The 24,632-nt window shown below is 35.3% G+C and overlaps 2 protein-coding genes across 2 annotated transcripts; one reads left to right on the top strand and one right to left on the bottom strand.

The window, feature by feature from the left end:
- Window positions 1-479: 479 nt before the first annotated feature.
- On the bottom strand, window positions 480-10,858 carry LOC144452002 (COP9 signalosome complex subunit 4-like). The gene is made up of 10 exons (XM_078142974.1): window positions 10,788-10,858; window positions 9,185-9,264; window positions 7,829-7,980; window positions 7,418-7,521; window positions 6,497-6,650; window positions 5,322-5,472; window positions 4,040-4,210; window positions 3,075-3,190; window positions 2,340-2,424; window positions 480-1,834 (listed from the first exon to the last, which is right to left on the bottom strand). The coding sequence occupies exons 1-10, from the start codon at window positions 10,856-10,858 to the stop codon at window positions 1,704-1,706; spliced, it is 1,215 nt and encodes a 404-aa protein (XP_077999100.1). The 3' UTR covers window positions 480-1,703.
- A 312-nt stretch (window positions 10,859-11,170) lies between these two features.
- Window positions 11,171-23,574, top strand: LOC144452287 (protein lin-54 homolog). The gene is made up of 12 exons (XM_078143353.1): window positions 11,171-11,258; window positions 11,538-11,801; window positions 16,092-17,076; window positions 17,567-17,711; window positions 18,154-18,293; window positions 18,493-18,702; window positions 19,668-19,810; window positions 20,230-20,304; window positions 21,205-21,445; window positions 22,025-22,224; window positions 22,799-22,974; window positions 23,508-23,574. Exons 3-12 carry the CDS (start codon window positions 16,222-16,224, stop codon window positions 23,531-23,533), a joined length of 2,211 nt encoding a protein of 736 aa, XP_077999479.1. The 5' UTR covers window positions 11,171-11,258; window positions 11,538-11,801; window positions 16,092-16,221; the 3' UTR covers window positions 23,534-23,574.
- Window positions 23,575-24,632: the final 1,058 nt, after the last annotated feature.

The following is a 24,632-nucleotide window of genomic DNA, read 5'->3' on the forward strand; positions in this document are numbered from 1 at the left end:
ACACGAATGCATGCACACACACACATACATCATACATACATACATACATACATACATACATACATACATACATACATACATACATGCACACACACACACATACATACATACATACATACATACATACATACACACATACATACATACATACATACATACATACATACACACACATACATACATACATACATGCACACACACATACATACATACATACATACATACATACATACATACATGCACACATACATACATACACACATACATACATACATACATACATACATACATGCACACACACACACATACATACATACATACATACATACACACACACATACATACATACATACATACATACATACATACATACATACATACATACATACAATCAATCAATAAGTGAACACATATCATTAGAGTTGCATTCAGAAAACTTTTCTGACTTAAAAAAACAAAACTTTTTATTGAAGTCTGCAAGTACATGTACATCCACTAAAGTGAGAAGGACACAATGTTCACTTCAAGTAAACAAATTCATATGTAATCTACTAAATTTAGAGTCAATGATTACAAGGCCTAGCCTCCAACATCTACAACCTACAGCAACACTAGGAATGATTATGTTAACTTGTAGAAACAACTGAAAAGAAGCTGTCCATGAACAAATTTATCATTAACCATTCTTTTTTTCAAAAATTAACCTGAACACAAGTCTTTTTCTTTTGCACTGAGAATTTGCAGTTTTCCAAATTTTCAGTTCAAATTAGTGTAACTGAATTAAAGCAATGATTATTTTTTTTACAGAGATTGTGGGAATATAAGCTAGGGCATGGTATAAGATTAACATCTTGTAATTATAATCTTGCACATACAGGTATTTGTACAGAGGAGAATATATTGTCCATGTTGCAAGAATCAATACGACAATAAATTATACTTACTTTGGAATGGTAAGTTAGGAATGAATGCAATGTTTCGATCAGTCTAATACAGACTTTGAGAACACAGTGGTTGGATTATTTAGCAGTAAATGTCTCTCACTGAAACTGGCAGAATAATACGTCCATAAACATTAACACTGAGTCATTACATCATTCCATGATCAAAGTCCGTAGCAGACAGATCGAAATATCACATTAGTTTCTACCATTCCAAAGTAACTATGTATTATACTATCCTACTAGTACAGACTCTAGAACTTGTTCATGTTATTTAACATGTTATTTACATCTGCTGGCTCTTCAAATCATATGTCTTGTCTTGTCTTGGTAAAATCAGGCCAAATATTAGTCTAAGACTACATCCATATCACTAGTTCACCTTTATTTTCCATTCAGCAAGTACCAGAGTATAACAAGTGTACAACATCTCTATTATCAAAATGTGCTCATACCAAAGTTTGACAAAAAGCGGTGGTCTTAAGTTTAATTTTGATCTGTGTTCAGTATGGAACATACCACATCAGATAATAATGTATGCTATGCAACAGGCTACATCATATAATTCCTTTCAGGATTTGTTCTCAGTTTGTGTTCAAGACATGCTATATTCTGTAAGGTAGGCAATGACAGCGCCCTCACACATCAGTCAACTCTTTTAGAGCAGGTCGGTGATCAGGGCGGAGTGATACAACATATCTTATAGTCTAGATATCCTAATACGGATCATATCGTCTTTCAGGATTTAAATGCAGTGTCTCTTCAAGACATTTGAGAGTCCATAGCTTGTCCTGCCCAGTCTGGAGCTGCTTGTATTATCTTTTCAAGAATAGTATTCACTTGAAAACATAAACTCTGTATCTGTTTGTCCCAGTTTGGTAGGGTTTCCCGACCTAGAAATCAGGGGAGAAGAGACTCAGTAAGTTATTCTTACTTAGTTGTATTTGATGCTGTTAAAAATTTCATAAACTTTGGGTTCTGGAGAGTGATTTCATTCTCCGCCACGTTGAATAGCATCAATGTGTGCCATGTCAAATAGCGCCCCTAGTGTCAGTATGGTTACAGCGAAATACGGATATAATGAACTGAATTCCCTCATCCCAAGCTATTTGTACTAATGAGGTTTGACTGTACATGTAAACAGACCATGAAATGATTTGTAACAAACCATGAATGCATTCACTCACACCCTAAGAACTTTACAAAGCTGGTCAACTACTCAACATTTTCACCACCAAATTTGTCCAAAAAGTGTTGTTATAAATCCATGTAAACCAACACAGCGCAATACTTTAACTATCAGTTATCTCATCTGCTCATCATTCATTTTTGTATTGTAAAAAATCATTCTATTTAGTGGTTATAGACAAAACTAAAACCAAACAAACCATACTTTACCTTCAAAGTGTACAATACTTGCTATCTGATCTATGTAGCCATTCATTCGACCTTCGGAAATCATCTGTGATGCTATTTTCTCAGCCTGAAAGTGTTAATTAAAGTTTACAAATTATTCATTATCTCCCAATACAACAACATTTGTTGATACTCCATAACTGTACTAATTTGCAATGGTTTGACCATAGAGTGAAAACTACTATCTGGCTTTACTACACCATTGTTTTGTTAAAGTGGAACACCACTCCAAAAAATAAACTTTTGGCATTTTCATTAACTTTGGGTTCTGGAGAGTCATTTCATAGTTTTACGTCCCCTACATTACGCGCAAATTAAAAGAAACATGAAGTTGAAGTTGTCTCTCAGTTCAGATCTTTGCTGTGGACCACATTGTATCATGGGAGTCAGTAGTAATGTTTATGCTGCAATAGATTAACAATGAATATTCATGATGCTTTATTGAAGGTAATTGGCACTTAGGAGTCATGAATATTCATTGTTCATATATTGCATAAACATTTCTGCTGACTCCCATGATGCAATGTTGCCCTCACTCAGCAAAGATCTCAAAATGACAGACAACTTCAACTTGATGTTTCTCTGAAATCACATGTAATGTAGGTGATGTAAATCTATGAAGTGATTCTCCAAAACCCCAAATTAATTAAAATGCCTTTATTTCCTGGAGTTAACTATATTTGGGTACTTATTCTGTACTCAACGATGATGGCTTACCTTAGCTGGTGGAATTTCAAGCAGTGATCCTAACTCACCAAAAGTGATGTTGTTGTAAAGTTTACTGGCAGATAATAAATTATGCTCTATTACTGCTCTGTCTAGAATTGTAGAACCTGTTGGAAGAAGAACAAAGAAATTAGTAAGACTTATTACTATACATTCCTTTTACTTCAAAAACCGATATCTAAGGTTTTAACTTATCAGCATTATCCCTCTTATGTCTTCTATTTTATCTTAACATTTTGGTCTAGCTGTCTATCTTTAAGGAAGGAAAGGAATTCTTAAGCTATGAAGCAACATGTGGAAAGCTAGACTGTCATAAGTACTATTTCATTGATAGACCTTTCATTGCCAAACAAAGTATATCCATAGGAGACCATGAATGTAGATCTGGGTGCAATTCGTCATTGGGGCTTTTTTAAGGCTTGACTCTGGTTAGTAAACAAGGAGAAAGGTGGCAATAATTTTCTGTCTGGTTTATGATTATAATGACTCATTCATAATTGTGTGTGTGTGTGTGTGTGTGTGTGTGTGTGTGTGTGTGTGTGTGTGTGTGTGTGTGTGTGTGTGTGTGTGTGTTGTGTGAAATATGGGTATACCATCCCAAGGGGTGGTCTATTACTTAGTACACTATCCAAGGGCCCTTAGGCTTTGTGTGGTGTTTATAATTAGTTGAGGACAATGAGACATTTACAACAATGTCGTTGCCGCCGCCGCCGCCGCCACCCCCACCACCACCACCACCACCACCATCAACAGCAGCAGTAGCTAACTGATGTTGTTGTAAACATTGAGATGGGGAAATTGGCATTTATAGCTTGTACTGTTAATAATAATAAAATATCGCTGCATACACTCTCCAATCTGAGGGCATCATTCCAAAGGTTTCCTGTCTACCCTTGGTCTTTGTATGATGGTTGTAATAAGTTGTTGACTCAGACAACATATAACGATGTCCTTACCATCAGCAGTAGTAGCTAATTGGTGTTGTTGTAACATTGCTGCAAATTCTTTTAATTGATAACTTCTGATAATTCTGTCCAGGTACATTTTTTCCATTATACCATAGGCTGGTAACTGCTGACATCTCTCATCCTTGAACAAAGTGGCTAACATACGTGACCTTTGTTGACCTATCATAGTAAAGAAATATCATGATAAAGTCAGAGGAGTAAAATATTTGTGCTTTGGATAACTCAACTCTATTAAGATTTACTCTCTCATATCTTATGACAGTGGCAATCAAAACTTTGGTTCACTAAGATAGACAAAAACTAAAGCTATCACTGCAACATGTTGATATAAGTGTTGAATGGACATTGGTCTAACTATACCCTCCATAGGGTGGTGTTTCTGATGGCTAGTTTTTCTCAAGTAGACACACACTATCTTGATTACAGGGTGATTATATCAGGACAACAGAGGCACTGCTATCCCCTACTTGTGTTATCTACCACATTGAAAAAACAATAGTTTTAGTTTGTGTCTCTCTTACGGAGCCAAAACCTTGGTTGCCACTGTAATAACCTTGTTTGATACTTAATAGCTGAGTCTAAATTGAAGTAAGCTTATGAGGTAGAAATCTGATATCACCATGACTTTGGCACAACATTTTAAAACTTGCAAGGACAATTGTTCCTTTATTGCAAGCCTTGTGAATGGTTTATAAACGTCTTGGAAGTACACACACAGCTTGTTCTGTAATAAATGAATCTCCTACAAGGAACTAAACTATGCCTACTCAAGAATGCTGGTATCACTATCAGCCTCTTGTTAGTACAACTTCCCTGCTCTATTGTAGCATATCCATGAAATAAAACTGTGTTCCTACATTTTAAGACCTGCTAAATGCATTTATTACAAAACTGTGAGTGGAGGGTTTATGGTACTGTACTACATATAAACAGTTGGTTATGTCAAAAAATCTTCGGAAAAACACTGTGTAGGGAACATGACTATGAGATATAACTACTACATAGTAAAGTACATTGTAATACATGTAAATGTTACATTGAAACTAGTTACCTCCTGATGCTAATATAGTAAAGTACACTGTAATATATGTAAATGGTATGTGGAAGCTAGTCATCTGCTGATGCTAAGAGATTTAACTACTACGTAGTAAAGTACACTGTAATACATTTAAATGTTACAATGAAACTACCAATAGTTACCTGCTGATGCTAATATAGTGAAGTACACTGTAATACATTTAAATGTTACAATGAAACTACCAATAATTACCTGCTGATGCTAATATTGTACAGTGTAGAGCATGTTTCAGAGCTTCCATACGTTCATCTTCAGCAATGATGGTACGATATGATAACTCATTATATCTCTGTGCTGCTTCTATGAACTTCCTACGATAATCCAACACCCTGGCATAACAAACCTGTGGAAGAACCAAACCAAGTCTGATTATGACAACAGCTTTTATTTACAATACAACAGCCTTTAATATACCAGCCTGTGAAGTAAACATTCTTATCATATATCCCAGTATTGATTCCAATGCAATTCAATGGAGAGCATGCATATCAAACCCAGGCAATAACTTCCATATCAAGCCCTGACACACTTTGCCCAAATATGGCAAGTGGCACGCTCATCAACATCCATTCGTTCAGTGATTTGGCTATGTCAAATTCTTCACAATTTTAATGTTTTTGCAAATAAAGTAAGATGTGATTATATAATTCAAATGATGTTTCCATGCAACTACATGGGGTATATGATAAAACCTTTATGGCCTCAGATATGGGTTTTGAGGACGTCGGTAGTACAGCTTACAGGCCCTCCTACAGTCAGGCCATTCCGCCGTGCAACTTCGGTCTGCAAAACCATATCTGGGTCATAAAGATTATTGTAGTAGAGAAATCATCATTTGTCAAAACTTACACTTCAAATATCAAGTATCAGTAGTTGTTTCCAATAACACACTCAGTTAAAAGGAGAACATTACTCCAGAAAATAAAGGTATTTTCATAAACTGTGTGTTCTGGAAAGCAATTTCATGATTTCACACCACATAAATTTCACTTGATTGCCAAAAACTCCAAACTGAAACCTTTCTTTCATCTCTACTGTTTTAGCAGTGGTAGTGTTGACTCATGGATCTTTACACACATGAATATGTATCAGATGAACAATGTATACTCATGAGTATTTATCTGAAGGTAATAAGCATGAGTCAAGAGTATCGGTTGTTCATCTAATTCATATGTATGTCTGCTAAGTCCCATGAGATGAAAAAAGAGATTTCATTTCGGTGTTTCTTGGCTATCGAATGAAATTTATGTGATGTGAAATCATAAAATGACACTTCAGAATCCAAAGTTATGAAAATACCTTTTTTCATGGAGTGGCAGTCCCCTGTGACAGTTTATTCCTCAGAAACACCTTTGCAGGTTACATACCTTGTAATGTATATGTAACTGTTCATTAGTTGAATCTGCTTGGAGTAATGATGCTCTGTTGATATAGGCCTCAGCCTGAACTGGGTCTTCATCTTCTAAGTATAACCGAGCTATCTTGAGATACGTTTCTAGTTTATAGTCTACAGAATATTGTCTGTTGGAACAAACAAGTTATAAATTACAACTCCCAGAATGTTGAATATCATATCCATGCAAGTAACACTACGGTGTCAATACCACGGTATGAACAATGCGACCTGGTGTGAATGTGAATGTGAATGTGAATGTGAATGTGAATGTGAATGTGAATGTGGGTGTATATGCAAAAATAAGAGATGAGCATGCTGTTGTATCCTGAACATCACCTGTCACCACCACAAAAGCAACCATGGTATTAGGAAGATATACAACTCAGTGTTCACACACCTTGTTGTATATCCCTTTACTCAGTAAGTTATGACTACTTAAAACTACACAAGTATAATGTTGCATCAAGGTTTCTTTACTTCAAGCTAAAGGGAGTTTCAATATTCTTTACTCAAAATAAGGGGTGGAGTCACAGGAACTTCATATTTCAAAAGAATTAATTATATTGCACTGTTCTCAAGAAATCATAGGGTGAGACCTGCTACTCCATAAAGGTGTGGGAAGACCCATAAATGGACAAGTTTGACAGGCTTGTTGACACCAGTAACCATGTAGAATAATACACATAGTTTACTTTATTTACTGTCACATTTGATTCTGCAATTCTCTACTTTCAATACCTATTATCAGTTTATCATATCATGATTTGCATTATGCCCATACTTTTTAATAACATCATGCCCACATGGTCATATCTTGTATTACTGTTATATTAGTAACTAAATATGCATTTTCACAGCAAACTCTGTTTTTGTTGATTAATAGGAAACTTACTTCTGGCCTGTCTCTAGTGGTATTCCCACAAGAACATTGGCAGCATCCCTCCATCTTTGTTCTCTTTCATAGATCTCAGCTAAATGTTGTCTCACTGATGCTACCTACGTGTATGAATAGATACAATATATGTGGTCAACAAAAGTTTAGCATGTAAATGTTCCCCTATCTCTTACTATGTAAAGTAAACCTAGTCTTTATCATTTTGATCCACAACAAACATGTTTTCTTTTGTAACCAGTCTGGGCTAAAGTATTCAACTTTCTTTAGTTCTCTTTTGCTCAACTTTCAACTTTGCGAAATTTTAGTTTGTTTTTGCATTTGTATTCTACAGACATCTATATTAACCCTGTTTGGATGCAATAACTTGTGAAAGTTTACTCAAATCATCTTTGAATGAATGAGACTTACTTGTTCCTCAAATGAAATAACTCTAGGTTGTACTTTGTCCAGTGTGTAATGTGACACTTCCTTTGATGTATCATCCGGTAACTTGGCAAGATGATTACAGCAATCAGTCAGTATTTGTCTAGAAATCACTAAGCTTACATTTTCATTGACCACTGCAAAGAGGAAAACATGTATTTACTGTTAGGATCTTATCTTCTTTGTTTTTTAATATATTAGTCACACAATCTATCACTAAAGAGGGAAGTTGTAGGGAGATATTTGGTAGAAAAGTTGGAACAAGTAAGATACCTAACAAATAATGTTGATAAAACTGACCATATTACAACCTGCAGAAAAACATTGGTGAGTTTGCTTGCTTGTGGTAAGCAGGAATGAGACAAGGTTCATGCAAAGACATACAATGTAATTAGTGCCGGTAATTTATCAAAGTTAGTATAAAAACACTGTAGGAACCCAGATCCCATGACTCAGTTCACTGATAGAACATTACACACTATAACTGTTACTATTACACTATAACTTCCTCACCAGCTTGTAAAATACTTGTCAGTACAAATCTTCTGCAACATACATGTTTGATGCATGTCTTCATGACTTGAAATCATTTTTTTTCTAGGGCTCAAAATAGCATTAGTTCAGAGCACATAGACTACTAAACATTGTATCTAGACTATCAAATTAGTAGTAGTTCAGGTCACATAGACTACTAAACATTGTATCTAGACTATCAAATTAGTAGTAGTTCAGGTCACATAGACTACTAAACATTGTATCTAGACTAACAAATTAGTAGTAGTTCAGGACACATAGACTACTATACATTGTATCTTGACTACCAAATTAGTAGTAGTTCAGGACACATAGACTACTAAACATTGTATCTTGACTACCAAATTAGTAGTAGTCCAGGACACATGGACTACTAAACATTGTATCTAGACTACCAAATTAGCAGTATCGGTAGTCCAGGACACATGGACTACTAAACACTGTATCTTGACTACCAAATTAGTAGTAGTCCAGGACACATAGACTACTAAACATTGTATCTAGACTACCAAATTAGCAGTAGTCAAGGACACATGGACTACTAAACATTGTATCTAGACTACCAAATTAGCAGTAGTTCAGGACACATAGACTACTAAACATTGTATCTAGACTACCAAATTTATAAGATGGTAGTCTGTTAGAGCAATAAAAATCAATAGAAAATTGAAGGTGAAACTGTTCACTCAGCTCAATATGACTCCCCAGCATAAATGTTACAAATTTGAGCCAGATTTTCAATTATTTTGCTAATACCACTTTCTTTTAATGAAATTAAAAATTCATGCGAAAAAGTCATTGACATACATGCTTCAACAAAAGACTTCAATCCAGCAACAAGAGGCTTGCCCTTCTTCTTGAGTATGTTGTCTAAGATTTTACGATACCTGTAATACAAAAGAGAATGAAAATTATCATCTCCATGGAGATAAGTCTTTAAATATGAGATCTACAATGGAATTACTTCCCCTGCAACAATTATATATTGTTTTTAACTTTAAAATTTTGATAGTTTTAGATTCTTTGTGAGAAATGGGACATATGCATTGTACAATTTGTTCACATACTGTGCAATAATTAAACACAAAACATTTTATCTACTACCGACCCAACAAAACCACATAATGGCTGTGGTAGAGGGTATCCCTAAATCCTGCCACAGCCATTTATGTAGGCATGACCTGAAGAGGGATACATATACTTCACATTCTTACAATGTATAAATTACATGAATTAGGGTTTTTGATGTTTTTTTTTGCTTGGGGTGAATAAACTTTTTATATACAGTGTATTGTACATTTACCAGAGTTTCACCTTTTTTTAACAAGCATTGATTGTTAGCAATGGTACAAATACTGGTAACTGAGAATTGCTTGTCTGTTAAAATTAAAATAAATTTCAAATGTAAAAGCATGCATGTTTGAGTTGCAACTTGTGATTTCTAATTTCCACAAACTAAGTATTTATTAGCCTGTTAACATTGCGATGTCATTTTGCTTTGCTTTCTCACTAACTGTCATACAGTGAGACAGAGAAGCAAAATCACAGATTGCGATGTAACCAGACTAAGTTACTAAAATAGTTGGTAAGTATTATAATTTGGCTGATTGTCAATATTTGTCAAATCATTGTCATACAATTGTTACATTTTTCATGCCCTAACTGCTCATGTACTTCACACTGACAGTCTTCTACCAAAAAAAAGATGTAAATATAAGCATGGGTGTATTCACTAATACATCCATGCCTTGCCCACAAACACTTGTTTCCCGGAGATATATAATAAAATAGTTTTGACATATTTGGCTGATAATATGTGAAAGTGGTAAAATCACAGGTGTGCCAAATAGGTCAATATTATCAATATTTTATTATATTTTCAAACATATCTCAGGAAACGAGTGTCTGTGGGCTTGCCATATGTTATATTGGTACAGGGCAAGTGCTTGCTGATGGAGTAATTCAGGACTCGATTATGACGTCACTCCCTTCTCCATATAGTCTCCATGCAAGCAGGACGATTACTATGATACCATTATTAGTAATACTAGTATTACACTGGTTTTAGTCTACTGTCTAGGGCTTCATTTTTTACTCACTTATTCACAAATGTGATAATTTGTCACACTATTACATATGCGTCACGCATACAGCAAACATATCTCAAAGAGGACGTGTGTTTACACGATAGTCACACATCTAGCACTTCGTAAGCACATATACTATTGAAAATCAATGTGAGACAGCAAAGTGAATCCGAAGTTATCAACATCCGGGGACCTTTCGACCGTCTTTCCTGAAGGATCCGGACCCACAATGATGTGTATTTAGTGATTGTATTTCCTTATACATGCCCGAATCATTAACATGGAGGGAATTCACAAATTCATGTAATAATTTATACACTTACTTGTCGGCAACGTCTTTATGAGAACCACCAGTACTTGCAAGTGCAGCAAGTTCCTGTTTGATGTCCGCCATTTTGAGTCTAAGCCTCGTATAAAGTATAATAAATGTATGTACAATAAAGTATGTAGTGAATGAAAAGATATCACTTACTGTATTAAAATATATCAAATATATATATGTTAACAACATCAGTACCAATCAAAAAATGAATTCATCAAACATTATCAATTACGTTATACTCAATAAATTATCTATATGGACGAGGCTACGTACTTCGCGGAAAGTCAAGGCTTATTATGGGATGGTAATGGTGGGCGCGTGATTTTGAACAAATATCTAGCCAGCCGACCCAGAGAGCGAGAAAGATGCACCAAAATGCATCAATTATATATAAAATTGATCAAACACCTGTAAACAATAGGACCTAAACTGCCCTGGGACCAAGTTCAGTTGTGATCACTTTAACGGGTCGGTGAGTATTATGGTGGTTTTCTGGTAGTAGAGGGTCAGGAATTTCCACTCAGATTGTGTATGTATTCTATGCAAGCGAAAAAAGGTCACTGCGTCAAAGACGCGCGGTGTTTAACTTCTTATACCCTATCGTCACTCATTATTTGCGACGGCGTACGGTCCTTAATCGAGAACACCGTCACTTTTCGTTAACTATGTTTGTATAGCATTAGGTTATATAGTTTTGAAAGGATGTCATCTGTTTCTTTCCCGGATTTGTATCCGACTTTTAACGTTACAGAAATGGAGGAACGCCTCTTCGAGATCACAGTTCATCAACTTTAAATGATAGTAGAAAAATCATGTGTGTACATTATTCAGGTTACTAACATAATCGTGGTGACTTAACAAACCACCCATCGTCCGTATTTGATGCATATCTGACAGAGAAATTGATCAGAGAAAGAGAACCTTGTTAGTTCCGGCATGTGTGTGTTTCATATGGAAATGAACATTTTCACCGGTGCCAGTGCTTCGGCGCTTTGTCCACGTCGATCATATGTTGGTAAGCAGTGAATAATATTTTTCACGGCAGTGCACTTGCTATTTTCTTTCTCAGTTCTTTCACGAAAGGGACTTGTTTTATTTCAACTATTATGGCATTGTAATTTTCTGAGAGGATTCAAGTGTGCGTGCCGTTGTCTTTTTCTATGGACTACATTATGTTTGTTGTCCTCTTTGTTGTGCTATCCGTATCTAAGTATTACATTTTCTGTTTTTTACTTGTGAGAATAGAAACCCAACCGTGTCATGGTATCCATTAATATAGAAATGCAGACAAAGAAGATTTTTCAGAAGTATACTAACTCATTCTGTATTCCAGTTTTCAAAACAAGAGTTATGAATAGAATCATTGGAGCTTACTTTAAATAACACTAAAAAGTTAACAATGATTAATCATAATCAATGTAAATATAATTTCCAATAATATTATATTTGGAGTAGCTCTTCTATAGCAATAAACATTTCCTTGTTACCAACTAAGGATGTTTTGATGAATAAAGAATGAGGCGTCATGGTTCATGAAATATTTTAATTTGTGGTAAAAATGTCATTAGAAAACACCTTCAGGTATATCGTCATCCCATACAAAATCCCATAAAAAAATAATCATCTTTGAAAGAAATTAAACAATTTCTCCTGCTGTGAAGGTTTACTGTGTATCTGGTATTGAAAAAATTGCTAAATTAAATGCAATAAACATATGCAAAATTTTGTGTAAAAGCCACGATTTTGTAACTTTCACCAACTGTGTAAATTGCAGGGAATATAATCCATTTCTATTGTCAGATACAACTGTTCTTGTTTTACTGAGTAAATAGTATATATTATGACTAAAAATGATATTGATATAATTTGTAAATAAACATGACTTTAGGTCACAGCTTATATAAGTACAAGTTCAACTATAAAGATGTACAGCATAGGAAGTATACTGTATTTGTAATTCAAAACACTTGTCTGTACAGGAGAACATTTGGGACGTAAGGGGTAAAACAACTTTACAATACTTTTAACACTTAAAGTTTTTAAGAGAATTACAAAAATATATAGCAAAGTGAACATGCAACAAATCAGATTGGTTTGTAAGCAGAACAAGTATCAGTCCAACTACAGACAAACACCAGGTGTTGTGTACGGAAACAGGATTTGAGAGAAATATGGTTGTGGGTACAAAGGAAAACAATGTCCAATTTCCAAAAAAAATATATTGTTTATTAGAAATTTCTAATAAAGAATAATATATTTTGGAAAATGGAACTTGTTTTCTTTCATACCTAAATCTGATTATAGGTATGTTGTTTACAGGCATGGGCAATCCATCAATTAGATTTTGGTTGATCAAGGTATATGTGAATTATCAAGCAGAATTTGAGCTAATATTCTTGTAGACTATTAGCAGGACAAGAGAGCAAAGTCTAATCCCAGTCTTAAGTAGGTAAATGGATGAGGATTTGGAACTTATTTTGGAATTTTAATTTAAAAAACAATTTTATCATGGTTTCATACTTGGAAAATAGATGTGAAACAAGATGTCAGTGTTTGTAACTCGATACATTGCAAAAAGCTGAAATATGTGTAAAAAGTTTTTAATTGTGTAAATGACACAAGGCTCCCCAGTGACTTCAGTTACTCTGACCGAGAGTCCCTTAGCTTGCATCATCGAAATCACCCCTGGCTGCACTGAGGGTGTTGGCATGTCACCATTGTCATTCAAAGTTGTCAACGATGAAATGTGACAAATTCATACATAGAAGTCTTATTACTCTGCAGAAATACTAGTTTGATACAATTCAAACTGTTAAAAATGAATATGATAGGGTTACATGTAAATATTTAGTACATTGTACATGATGATATACATTGGTACATATTTATATTTACCTATGCATGTAGAGATGTATGTTTATATTGTGGGCCGCAAACAAATCTAATACAACTGACTGTTGTTTTGTGTATGCAAGTGTGTAGTTAAAATATTGTGTATACAGGAAGCAATGCATGTGTTCACAGGTTGAATAAATAAATAAATAAATTGTACTCTTTCAACAGTTCTAGTCTTACCTGTATTCTAGCAGTGTAAATCATTACGTAGTCTTCAGAAAAAGAGAGCATAGTAGTATAGATATGAAAAGTGTTGTAGTGTTTTGATGACCTAACCCTACAAATTACAATGTACATAGATTTTCCTGGCTGACCTCAAACTTCTAATGTAACTTAGGAAAAATCAGCTGTGCTTTTTCTAAGGTTACATATGTATATGGTAAAAATGGCATAATTTTGAGTTTTCAACAAATGATACCATAATATTGGTGGGAAAACCCAGTAAAATGACAGGTAGACGTTACTTGCTTACCGCCTGTGACAAAGCATTGAAAATTATGGTTGGAAAATGAGTTTTATGTGTGTACATGTATACTGTCCGTCATGGAACTAGACTAGACTTGTACTGGTACTACTAGTTATTAACTGTTCAATCATGCAGTATATATAATAAAGAAAGGCTATCTGTCAGTGAAATTAATGTAATTATGTTCTGAAATATGTAAGTTTAAATAATGCAATTATGTTCTTAAATGTCGAAGTTTAAATAATGTAATTATGTTCTTAAATGTTTAAGTTTAAATAATGTAATTATGTTCTTAAATGTGGAAGTTTAAACAATGTAATTATATTCTGAAATGTTAAGATTTAAATAATGTAATTATGTTCTTAAATGTTTAAGTTTAAATAATGTAATTATGTTCTTAAATGTTTAAGTTTAAATAATGTAATTATGTTCTTAAATGTGGAAGTTTAAACAATGTAATTATATTCTGAAATGTTAAAGTTTAAATAATGTAATTATGTTCTGAAATGTACATATATAAATACCTTTTATTTTGTGTAGCACCAAGTGTTGGTCAACCTGAAGAGTTTTAGCACAACTTTAATGTATTTCACTGCAAACAATGGAATAATACTTGCACATAATGTGTAGAGAAATGAACGGACAGAGTTGTCTTTGTTCTCCATGGCTATGTATGATTCATAAACTTTAGAGTAGAAAGGGTGATGTTTGTGTAAAGAAATGAAAGCAAACTACATGTAATGTATTGTAACTTCTACATGTAGAATGAATAATACTGTTTTCTTAAGTTAATACAATCAGACTACAATTTACAAGGATGGGAGTGGATGTAACTTAAAGAAAATGGTGTTCTTATTTTCTCAATCACTCCACTGTATGCTTATGGTTGAATACACCCTGAGGCCAGTTTTTACAAAAAAAGATCACTCCAATGTTTGCCATATGAAACATTGCTCCTGGTCCTTCCTCGGCTGCCCGTAACAAAATCCATTTTTTTTTTGGTAACTAAAGTATCAATGTACAGAAAATTGGATTTTGTCACAAATGTCAAGACAATTTAAGAACAATATTGGACATTCTAGAAAATAAACTTTATGGCCATTACATGTATATATAACTTTTCTTCATAGGCATGTAAATTATATGCAGATTTTTGCAAATTGATCACCCTTCCAAGATTATTATTTTTTGAGAACAATACTTTTATAATACTAATAATGTTGATTTCTGATGTACAACAGTTCAGGTTTTCCCCAATGCATCATTTGCATGTAATAGTGGGTATGATTACTTGAAAACCAAGGAGATACTTGTAAATATATGAACATAACAGTCTGATCCTGTTATGCAAATTTCAGGTGGCTCAACTATTGGGGACATTCAGAAAGAGTATTCTAGCATTAGACCCCACGTTGGTAGAGGGTCTATGGTTCTAGCATCTTATAAGGTGACTAAATTGCTGCATTTCTGTCGTCAGTACACTTGTATCGATGCTGCTATCAATTTATGTATGATTTTTGGTGGTAAACTCCAACAGTAGTTAACTTATTCAACTTTTAAATCTTGTTCAGGAACCCTACTGCACTAACATGTGATAAGCCAAGGACTTGGGATTTGTAAGAGATTACACAGATTGTACTGCAGCGTAGTATGTTTGTAAACAAAGAAAACGAGAGCACCATATTCGGACATGTGCATTGATTGACCACTGGGCCTGCTTTTTTATGTTACATATATTTACAAAATGTATGTTGTATATTGTAGTTTACGTGTATGTTATTCCAATCCACTCTCTATTAGGAGCGTTTGTTTATAGACAGATAACTACAAGTTGAACAAAACAAAAGTGTATACATGTTGTGCAACCATTGAATTACATTTGCTCAGTTATTCATTCATGGAATTCACAGAAGTGTAATCATACTATCTTTGGGTTTTTTCCAGGTGTTCCTTTAGCATCACAATTCATCGGTTTATACTGTATACATTGTAGAAGTGTTGATGTTCCATCCATGTTCTATGGATAGACTCACTGGAGAGTAGAGAGCAGAGACATTGGGGGTACAAATCCAATATGGAAACATCTGATGTGACAGCTGACATACAAGCTGAGTTAGACAATCTGTTAGCTGGCGCCCTGGACAAATCAACCATATTGACAGTTACTCCCATTGCTGAAGCTACATCCACCACATCTACCGTTCCGGTCAATGTCAATATCGCAAGTACAGCAACAACTCCTGTACCTGTAAGTTTGACATTAGCAAATCCAGCCATGACTACCACTGCATCACAGGGACAAGTTTCCAATGCCAGTAGTACAATGAAGAGCAGTGTTGTAGTCTGTTCTGCAACGACGTCACCTCAAAAAATTGTGACCGTCTCACAAGGAACTAAACCCATTGCACCGACTACCCCACCAAGAACAATAGCAGGTATAAAAAGACCTGCTCCTACAGGAACAGGACAGTATGTGACAAAAGTTATAATCACGAAAAACCCCACAATGGTGCACCGACCAGTGTCAAATGCAGTGACAGTTACGAATGTTTCATTGACACAAGTGCCAAGTTCAATGGTACAGACATTAACACAATGTTCATCACCTGTAAAACTAGTAACTGTATCACAAGGCAGTCTTACAACTAAAGGTATTGTGTTAGCTTCACCCACTAAACAAAATCAATTAGCACCTGCCAACAAGATAGCAATATCTCCTTTGAAAAGTCCAGTCAAGACAACAACCAAGTCTATTACAGTCACTACACCCAAGAAAATTGCACCTGCTCCAATACATGTTCCGGGACAGATAACAAATCAGGCTGCTTCTGCAGTTATGAATGCTACTCTGATTGGAGGATCATCAGGGATTTCCACGGTAACGGTGACTAAACCGATGTCAACAACTCCACAAGTTGCCACGGTTACAGTAAGTATTGTTTTACTGTGCAGCTATGCAATGGTCTGGACTGAGAGAGGGATGGCTAAGAACTCATGACATTTGTCAATGTTAGATTTCTCTTTACAACTAATGGAAAATACCATCAAATTTAGATTTGAAAAGAATGTACCAAATTGAAAAATATAAGTCAGTCTTATATGATGCAGGAAAAGGGAACAAAATATACATGTAGATACAAACATTTGCTGACTATGTTACACTTGGGTTGTGTGACAGTGATTTGGAAAATGGTCTGAACACATCATGTACCCAACATTGCACCATAGTCAAAAACAAATGTTGGATGTCTTGATGATAATTTGATATGAATTAGTCCAAACCTGGCCATAATTTGACAAATGGCCTGTATTTTGGGAGTTGGTATTTTTCAGTTCCAGAGATATGTATCATCAGATATCTGGTGATGATGAAAGTTACTTATCCCATGGACTAATCGTTATAATATTGTGTTTTACAGAGTGGTGGTAAACCAATTGCTGTTCATGCTGTAAACTCTAAAGGAGCCATACCGTCATCAATGCAGCAAATACAAGTACCTGGTAGTAAGTTTACGTATGTCAGGCTGGTCAGTTCAGCTGCTACCAATGCCACCAATACAATCAGTAAGTACCCCATAGTGTAAACTATGTTTTATCAAACCACCCAATTGTACCCCAGAGAAAATGGTTTAGGCTAACATCTACTCTTCCACAAAGTTTTGGAGTCACAAAACTTTCACCAAGAACAAATTCTTGGGGTATGTGTAATTCTTTTACTGAAGGTATCATGAGTGAAAAAAAAAAAGCAGCGATGGTCATGATGATGCTGATTGTGATGAGGATGATGTTGGTTATTGTGGTGATAGTGATGATGATGATGATGATGATGATGACGATGACGATGACGATGACGATGACGATGATGATGATGATGATGATGATGATGATGATGATGATGATGATGATGATGACGATGACGATGATTTACAATGTAGACACCTTGCCTTTGTATATAATGGAAATTGTATACTAGTATCCTAAAAAACATATTTTCTTTACTGTCTAGCCAAACCCATAGCACCAGTTCCAAAAGCAATCCAACCAGCAACTGTTACAGTGGCATCAAGTGGTCAGCAACAGATTGCACCAGTGCCAGTAGGTGGGCAGGTGAAAGTTGCAGCTGTACCAATAGCACCTGCACAACAGGTTAGTGTTACAACTGTACCTATGGCACCTATACGTTTGTTTAATCCATAGAACTTGAACCTTAGAGAGATTGAACAGCTTGCTGTAAAGACCATAGCACTAACAAAACAAATAGTTGATAGAGTATTTGATGGGTCATACTGTGTAAACAATTATAAATGATTAGTAACTTGTAACATGCCTAATGTTTGTGATACAGGTGATCAAACCATCTACTGCAGTACCTATTGCTGTGAGTACATCACAACCAGGCAGACTGTTGATGCCAGCAAATGCGTTACCACCACTCAGACCTGCTACACAACCAGGTGTAGCTCAGCTTCCCGCTGGTACAACTGTCTTTGCCACAGCTGGTCCTGGGAATGTTGTACAGGGATATGCTGTTGTACCAGCACAGTTTGTAGCCCAGGTAAGAAACTCATGATGACTGCAAAAACAGAAGTGTGTAGGAATTCATGGTGTGGCTTGAACTTTCGCAAATTAATTTACAATTTTTGAAAGCATCTAAATAATTGTATCTTTGTGCAACGTATGTTTGATTAGTCCATGTTCAGAGGAAAGTTTGTTAAAAGAACATAAATTTCACACTTCGATAGGCTACTATATTTTGCATGAGAGACAGAGAAAAGGGTTGAGAGCATCTGTCTTAGTCTTGTTTACATGTTGTGTTGTAATCTTACCTCAAGTAGAACAGTTTTACATTAACATAAGGATAACATGCAATAGAGAAGAACAAGTTCATGAGAGAGACCTTCCATAAGGTATTCCGTTTCAGGACACCTCCCTTAGGTGTCATAGGCCAGAACAGTTTCAGGAGACCTCCCTTAGGTGTCGTAGGCCAGAACAGTTTCAGGAGACCTCCCTTAGGTGTCATAGGCCAGAACAGTTTCAGGAGACCTCCCTTAGGTGTCGTAGGCCAGAACAGTTTCAGGAGACCTCCCTTAGGTGTCGTAGGCCAGAACAGTTTCAAGACACCTCCCTTAGGTGTCGTAGGCCAGAACAGTTTCAGGACACCTCCCTTAGGTGTCATAGGCCAGAACAGTTTCAGGACACCTCCCTTAGGTGTTGTATGCCAGAACAGTTTCAGGACACTTCCCGTAGGTGTTGTAGGCCAGGACAATTTCAGGAGGCCTTCCTAATTAGGTGTCCTAAGTCAGGACAGTTTCAGGACACCTCTCGTGGTTGTCTTAAATCAGGATGGTTTCAGAAAGGTTTCAGGAGGCCTTTCTTAGGTGTCACAAGTCAGGACAGTTTAAGAAGTTCTTTATGAGAAATATGTATAACAGATGATCCAAGTTTAGACAGTTTCTGTATTGTATTAGCTGGATTTTGTTTCATGTCCCTTATATGATTATAATTAACCTTTGATTATAGCTTCAACAACAACAGCAACAGAAGCAGCAGCCACCAGCAGCAACAGCAGTGACAGCAGCAGCAGCAGCAAGCAGCTATGTTCCGATAGCAACCAACAACTATCAACAATCCACTGTTTCAAGGCATCCTGCTTGTATCAATGGGTATGTATGTTATGTTGAATACCATTGTGAATCTGAGTCTATTCAACTGTAATCAAATTTTAAATTTGAGTATTAGTAATGTGAGAGAGAGAAAGAAAGAGAAAATGTGAAGTAATTCAGAGGATTTACATCCTAACAAAAACTCAAAAAATGAATGAGGTGTTTTTCTCTTGCAATATGCATCCATTTCAAATACTGTATTATACATGGTGTATATTAATTGTAAATGACCAAGATCTTGTTACCATGGTAACTGAGAAGGAGACCTACTATTTCATATGTATAGCGGTATTTTCAATTATTGTATATTTGTAAGGGTATATATCTAATGAAAGCTTACCAAATTCAGGTAGATAGTATTCACTTTCAATAACTAGTGTTCCTTTTTTCATTGTTTTTTGGATTTTTGGTACTTTCAGCTCTGTACAGCCAGAACAGCCAGGAGCACGGCCTAGAAAACCATGCAATTGTACCAAATCACAATGTCTCAAATTGTAAGTAATATCAATAAATACTTTGTATCTCAAGGAGACTTCCATATTTTGGCGGCAATACAAGCCTGCTATACTGTATGGACGTGATGTGGACAATAAAGAATACAAATAAAGAATTTGACCTTAGTTTCATTTTAAAATCAATATAATTACATGGTCACAGGTAGTCGGCCTTATTGATTAATATAACCAGTAACACTTTTTAAATTCACCAAACTTTTACTTGTATGTCCTTCCTTTCTATCTGATAGTATATGTATTTTGATTTGATTATGGTAGTTGAGATACAAACTCAAGAGCAAGCACTGACTTGAAAAACAAATCTTTGGTCATAATTTGAAAAAAGATAAAAGTGAGATTTATGTAGCTTTTTCTATGTAACTAAAACCATATCATAAACCTACATGTCTTTAAGCCCCATCCATAATGATGTCCTTGCAATTACATGTAAATCCACTCTGGCAGTGTTTTAGTTTGAAATTAAAAAAGCTGTCTACAAAATCTATTTTTGCATAAAAAGGACACAAAACGGAACTGTGAATGTACTTCAGTATTTTACTTGATTCTCGTCCAAAGTTTGCAAACTTTAATGAGCCAAACATGTGCAGCTTTATAATGACCAATACATGTAAGCCTAGAGCAACTAGTAAATATATTCATCACGCATACACCAAAAGGCGTAATCATTTGTATATTAAATCGTTGTCATGTTACTTTTCTTTACTTGTTATGATTGTACTCTTTCCATTTTCCAGTTACTTTAGAATAGTTATTTAATATCACAGAGACAAATAAGGCCAATGGACTGGGTGATGTATAAACTTTTTCTTCTTTTTATTGGTAATTTGTAACTGTATATTCACATGTCACTATAATAAACAACTCTTACTATTATTTCAGGTACTGTGACTGCTTTGCTAATGGTGAGTTCTGTAACAACTGTAATTGTACAAACTGTTCCAATAACTTGGACCATGAGACAGAGCGGGGTAAAGCTATCAAAGCCTGTCTTGATCGCAATCCTTTGGCGTTCCATCCCAAGATTGGCAAAGGAAAAGATGGGGAAGCTGAAAGGCGGCACAACAAAGGCTGCAACTGCAAGAGATCAGGCTGTTTAAAAAATTATTGTGAATGTTACGAGGTAAGTCATCACTGTTTGTGGACTTTAATACAGCAAATATACAAACTCAGTAGTAGAATCTTGTATTAAAAGTTGTAGACATCAAGTTTAGTATCGAATTGAACTCTTGTCCGTACCTTCAGTCTTTGTCAACAGATTGACAAACTTCCAGGCACCTATGACCCCTTATTAGGCTCACATGTCATAGGTCATCTGTGTGGAATCTGTTGACAAAGATTGGAGTGTGCAGTTGAAAATTTCAGGTAAAATTTTCATGTTTGTATTTGGAACAAAAGTTCAATTCGATACTATAGTCTACCAACACAGATGAATTTTCATTTGAAGTATAGTATTTGCCCATTGTCTCTGCATAAATAAGATATATGGTCATATGTCGACGTCAGTCCTTTCATTCATAACATTTGAATCAATGATTTATTTCAAAAGTAATACATATACACATGAATTATCTTGAAGTTCAAATCACCTTTGACAGATAGATGGTCATGTTTGTCTGAAAAAAAACCTTTAGTACACTAGTTGGGGAATATGTCTGTGATGAAGACTTGTTTTCCATCGAATTCTCTTTACGTATTTCAGGCAAAAATAATGTGTTCATCATCCTGTAAATGTGTTGGGTGTAAGAATTTTGAAGAGAGTCCAGATAGAAAGACATTGATGCACCTTGCCGATGCAGCAGAAGTACGTGTCCAGCAACAGACAGCAGCCAGGACCAAACTTTCTTCACAAATACAAGATCTTCCTGCTAAACCATCAGCAGTAGCTAATTCTGGTGAAAGGTTTGTGTTACATTTGTGTCATTTTGTCATTGTCATAGAAATATGACAGAACCCCATGACATGTGATTGCAAGTGTGGCGTACTTGGGATATTTGTACTCACGCATGCACTGTTCTCTGTGGCAACAGAAAACACAGAGTACCACACTTGAACTCACACAGCACAGGGTTTATAGTTATTACACATGTTTAAACGAAACAGCAAATTTCTGTAAAAATTATACCAGTACTGTGGGATAACATGCTTTTGTGTACAACGAACGATCAGCCCTCATTTGAGCTCCTGTTTCCCAGAATGCCTTATCCCAGTGTACAGTAGACCTCTTCTAAGCCAGACATGCTAATTTTTATGTCTCTGTTAGAGAGGTTGTGCAATGCAGAATTGATGAAATTATTGTGCTGGGTCCCTAACTTGTATAAAAAAATGCAGATAAGTTGAAGATCAGTTGTGCCTTTGTTCCCCTTTGACATATATATTTATTAGTAACTACACAGGCATTGATAAAGTTGTAAGAATTTCCAATATTTTGACACTTAGTTTGAATGTTAAGATTGCAACTCTTGTCTTGTTGTAGGCTTCCATTTTCATTTATAACATCAGAGGTTGCCGAGGCAACATGCCAGTGTCTCTTAGCTCAAGCTGAAGAAGCAGAGAGTTCAAATTTGGCTCAAGCAGAAGCCGAAAAGATGATTCTAGAAGAATTTGGAAGATGTCTTCTACAAATAGTTCATTCAGCTAGTCGGACGAAAGGTAATACCACTTCTTGGGTACTCTGTGAATAGCTTTGTCTATGCTTTTAAATCATTATATTTCCTGGAAAGATGAAAATAATCTGATTTCTTGAACATGACGTATCACCTTCAATTAGGTTATTTAAGACTTAGTACATCTCACACAAGGTGTTTTGTTACAAATGACATAAAACAAAATACCGACATTGATAGCATATAAAATGATATATTTTATCTCACTTTGAACACAAACCAACATCACTGTCAGATGAAACAAGGTTCAAATACAGAACTTTAGATTTGTTTTCACAATGAGATACAATGTAACATTTCTCGTGTGTGCATTATCAGTGCCTGTATTTTGTTTGTGTAATTCAGCAAAAAAAGTTGTGAGATATAACAAACATTGTGTCATCTAATGGAGACTCTATAGTCTTTCTGGTTTGGTAGTAAATAAATAGAATTATAGTCAAATACAGATTCTGTACTTCAAAATGCTGACATTGTTCATACAACATTGTTATATTTTTCTATGTTTTCCTTTACCTTCAGCACAACAGCAACAGTCGACATCCTGAGGAGAACACAACAGCGGGGAATTCAACATCTTACATCCTGAGAACTAACAACAATGACCTTTGACCTTTCCCTGAGCTGTTATCATAGACATCATATTTTTCTGTGAATAGGAAATTCTGTAAAATGCATTGTATGATATTTTGTGTGTAGATAGTTAGAGATTTTTTGTCTGAAATTTTAGGGTTAAAAACAAAACATTTGCAACGTAATCAGTGTCACCTCGTACAGCATTTAAGATTCAAAGTAGTCAAGCCATCAAATAATACACTGATGGTACAATGTATTGATCATATCAACTACTTTGAGGTGATAATCTTTATAACTTGAACTTCTTGAAATATCTGTCTTCAGTTCTTTCTCTTTTGTTTTCTTGTCTTAGTTTATTCTTGGTAGTCATGTAGGGGTAAAATTAGACAAGCATAAAAACACGTCCACTTCTTACAGACATACTGATACTCCAACAGCACTTTTATAAGACTTTCTCAACAATTTTTACCATCTCTCAGTCCATGTTCCTTAGAGCATCTCTCCATGCTCACTATGTCAGATCCCCCTCCCTCTCTCTCTCTCTCTCTCTCTCTCCGTCTCTCTCTCTCCCTCTCTCTCTCCATCTCTCTCTCTCCCTCTCTCTCCTCTCTCTCTCTCTCTCTCTCTCTCTCTCTCTCTCTCTCTCTCTCTCTCTCTCTCTCTCTCTCTCTCTCTCTCTCTCTCTCTCTCTCTCTCTCTCTCTCTCTCTCTCTCTCATCTGTATGAATAACTAAAAGTCTTAGAGATGATGGGGAATAAGCATCTTCTCCTGTATTCACTGTTTAAACATGTACAAAATAAATACATCGTTGACAACCATGCAAAGCACAGAGGTTTTGAACCAGCAATTTCACAAACATTAAATGTGATTTTTTTATAACACAGTAAAAGTAACGGAATAACAATAGACCCAACCCACTTGATTAGTAAAATTTTGACGCACTCTTACAAAGGGGATTCAAACTGAATTGCAGAGTTCTACCAGATCATAAAAAACAAGATCCAAACTGTTATATAGCAGGTTTTAAAAATGAATTTTAGAACATTTTATTTATAAATTGATGTCGTGAC

Source organism: Glandiceps talaboti, chromosome 22, assembly GCF_964340395.1.
Source record: "Glandiceps talaboti chromosome 22, keGlaTala1.1, whole genome shotgun sequence".
NCBI lineage: Eukaryota > Metazoa > Hemichordata > Enteropneusta > Spengelidae > Glandiceps > Glandiceps talaboti.

What these genes read in the sequence shown, in the direction of transcription:
- LOC144452002 (XM_078142974.1), bottom strand. Translation starts at nt 10,858, where the DNA reads ATGGCGGACATCAAACAGGAACTTGCTGCACTTGCAAGTACTGGTGGT. An exon ending in GAAGTCTTTTGTTGAAGCAT is followed by an intron (nt 7,981 to 9,184) that starts GTATGTCAATGA and finishes TCCTCTTTGCAG; the next exon opens with TGGTCAATGAAAATGTAAGC. An exon ending in TACAATATTAGCATCAGCAG is followed by an intron (nt 4,211 to 5,321) that starts GTAATTATTGGT and finishes TTACTATGATAG; the next exon opens with GTCAACAAAGGTCACGTATG.
- LOC144452287 (XM_078143353.1), top strand. Translation starts at nt 16,222, where the DNA reads ATGGAAACATCTGATGTGACAGCTGACATACAAGCTGAGTTAGACAAT. An exon ending in CAATGCCACCAATACAATCA is followed by an intron (nt 17,712 to 18,153) that starts GTAAGTACCCCA and finishes TTTACTGTCTAG; the next exon opens with CCAAACCCATAGCACCAGTT. An exon ending in CAATAGCACCTGCACAACAG is followed by an intron (nt 18,294 to 18,492) that starts GTTAGTGTTACA and finishes TTTGTGATACAG; the next exon opens with GTGATCAAACCATCTACTGC.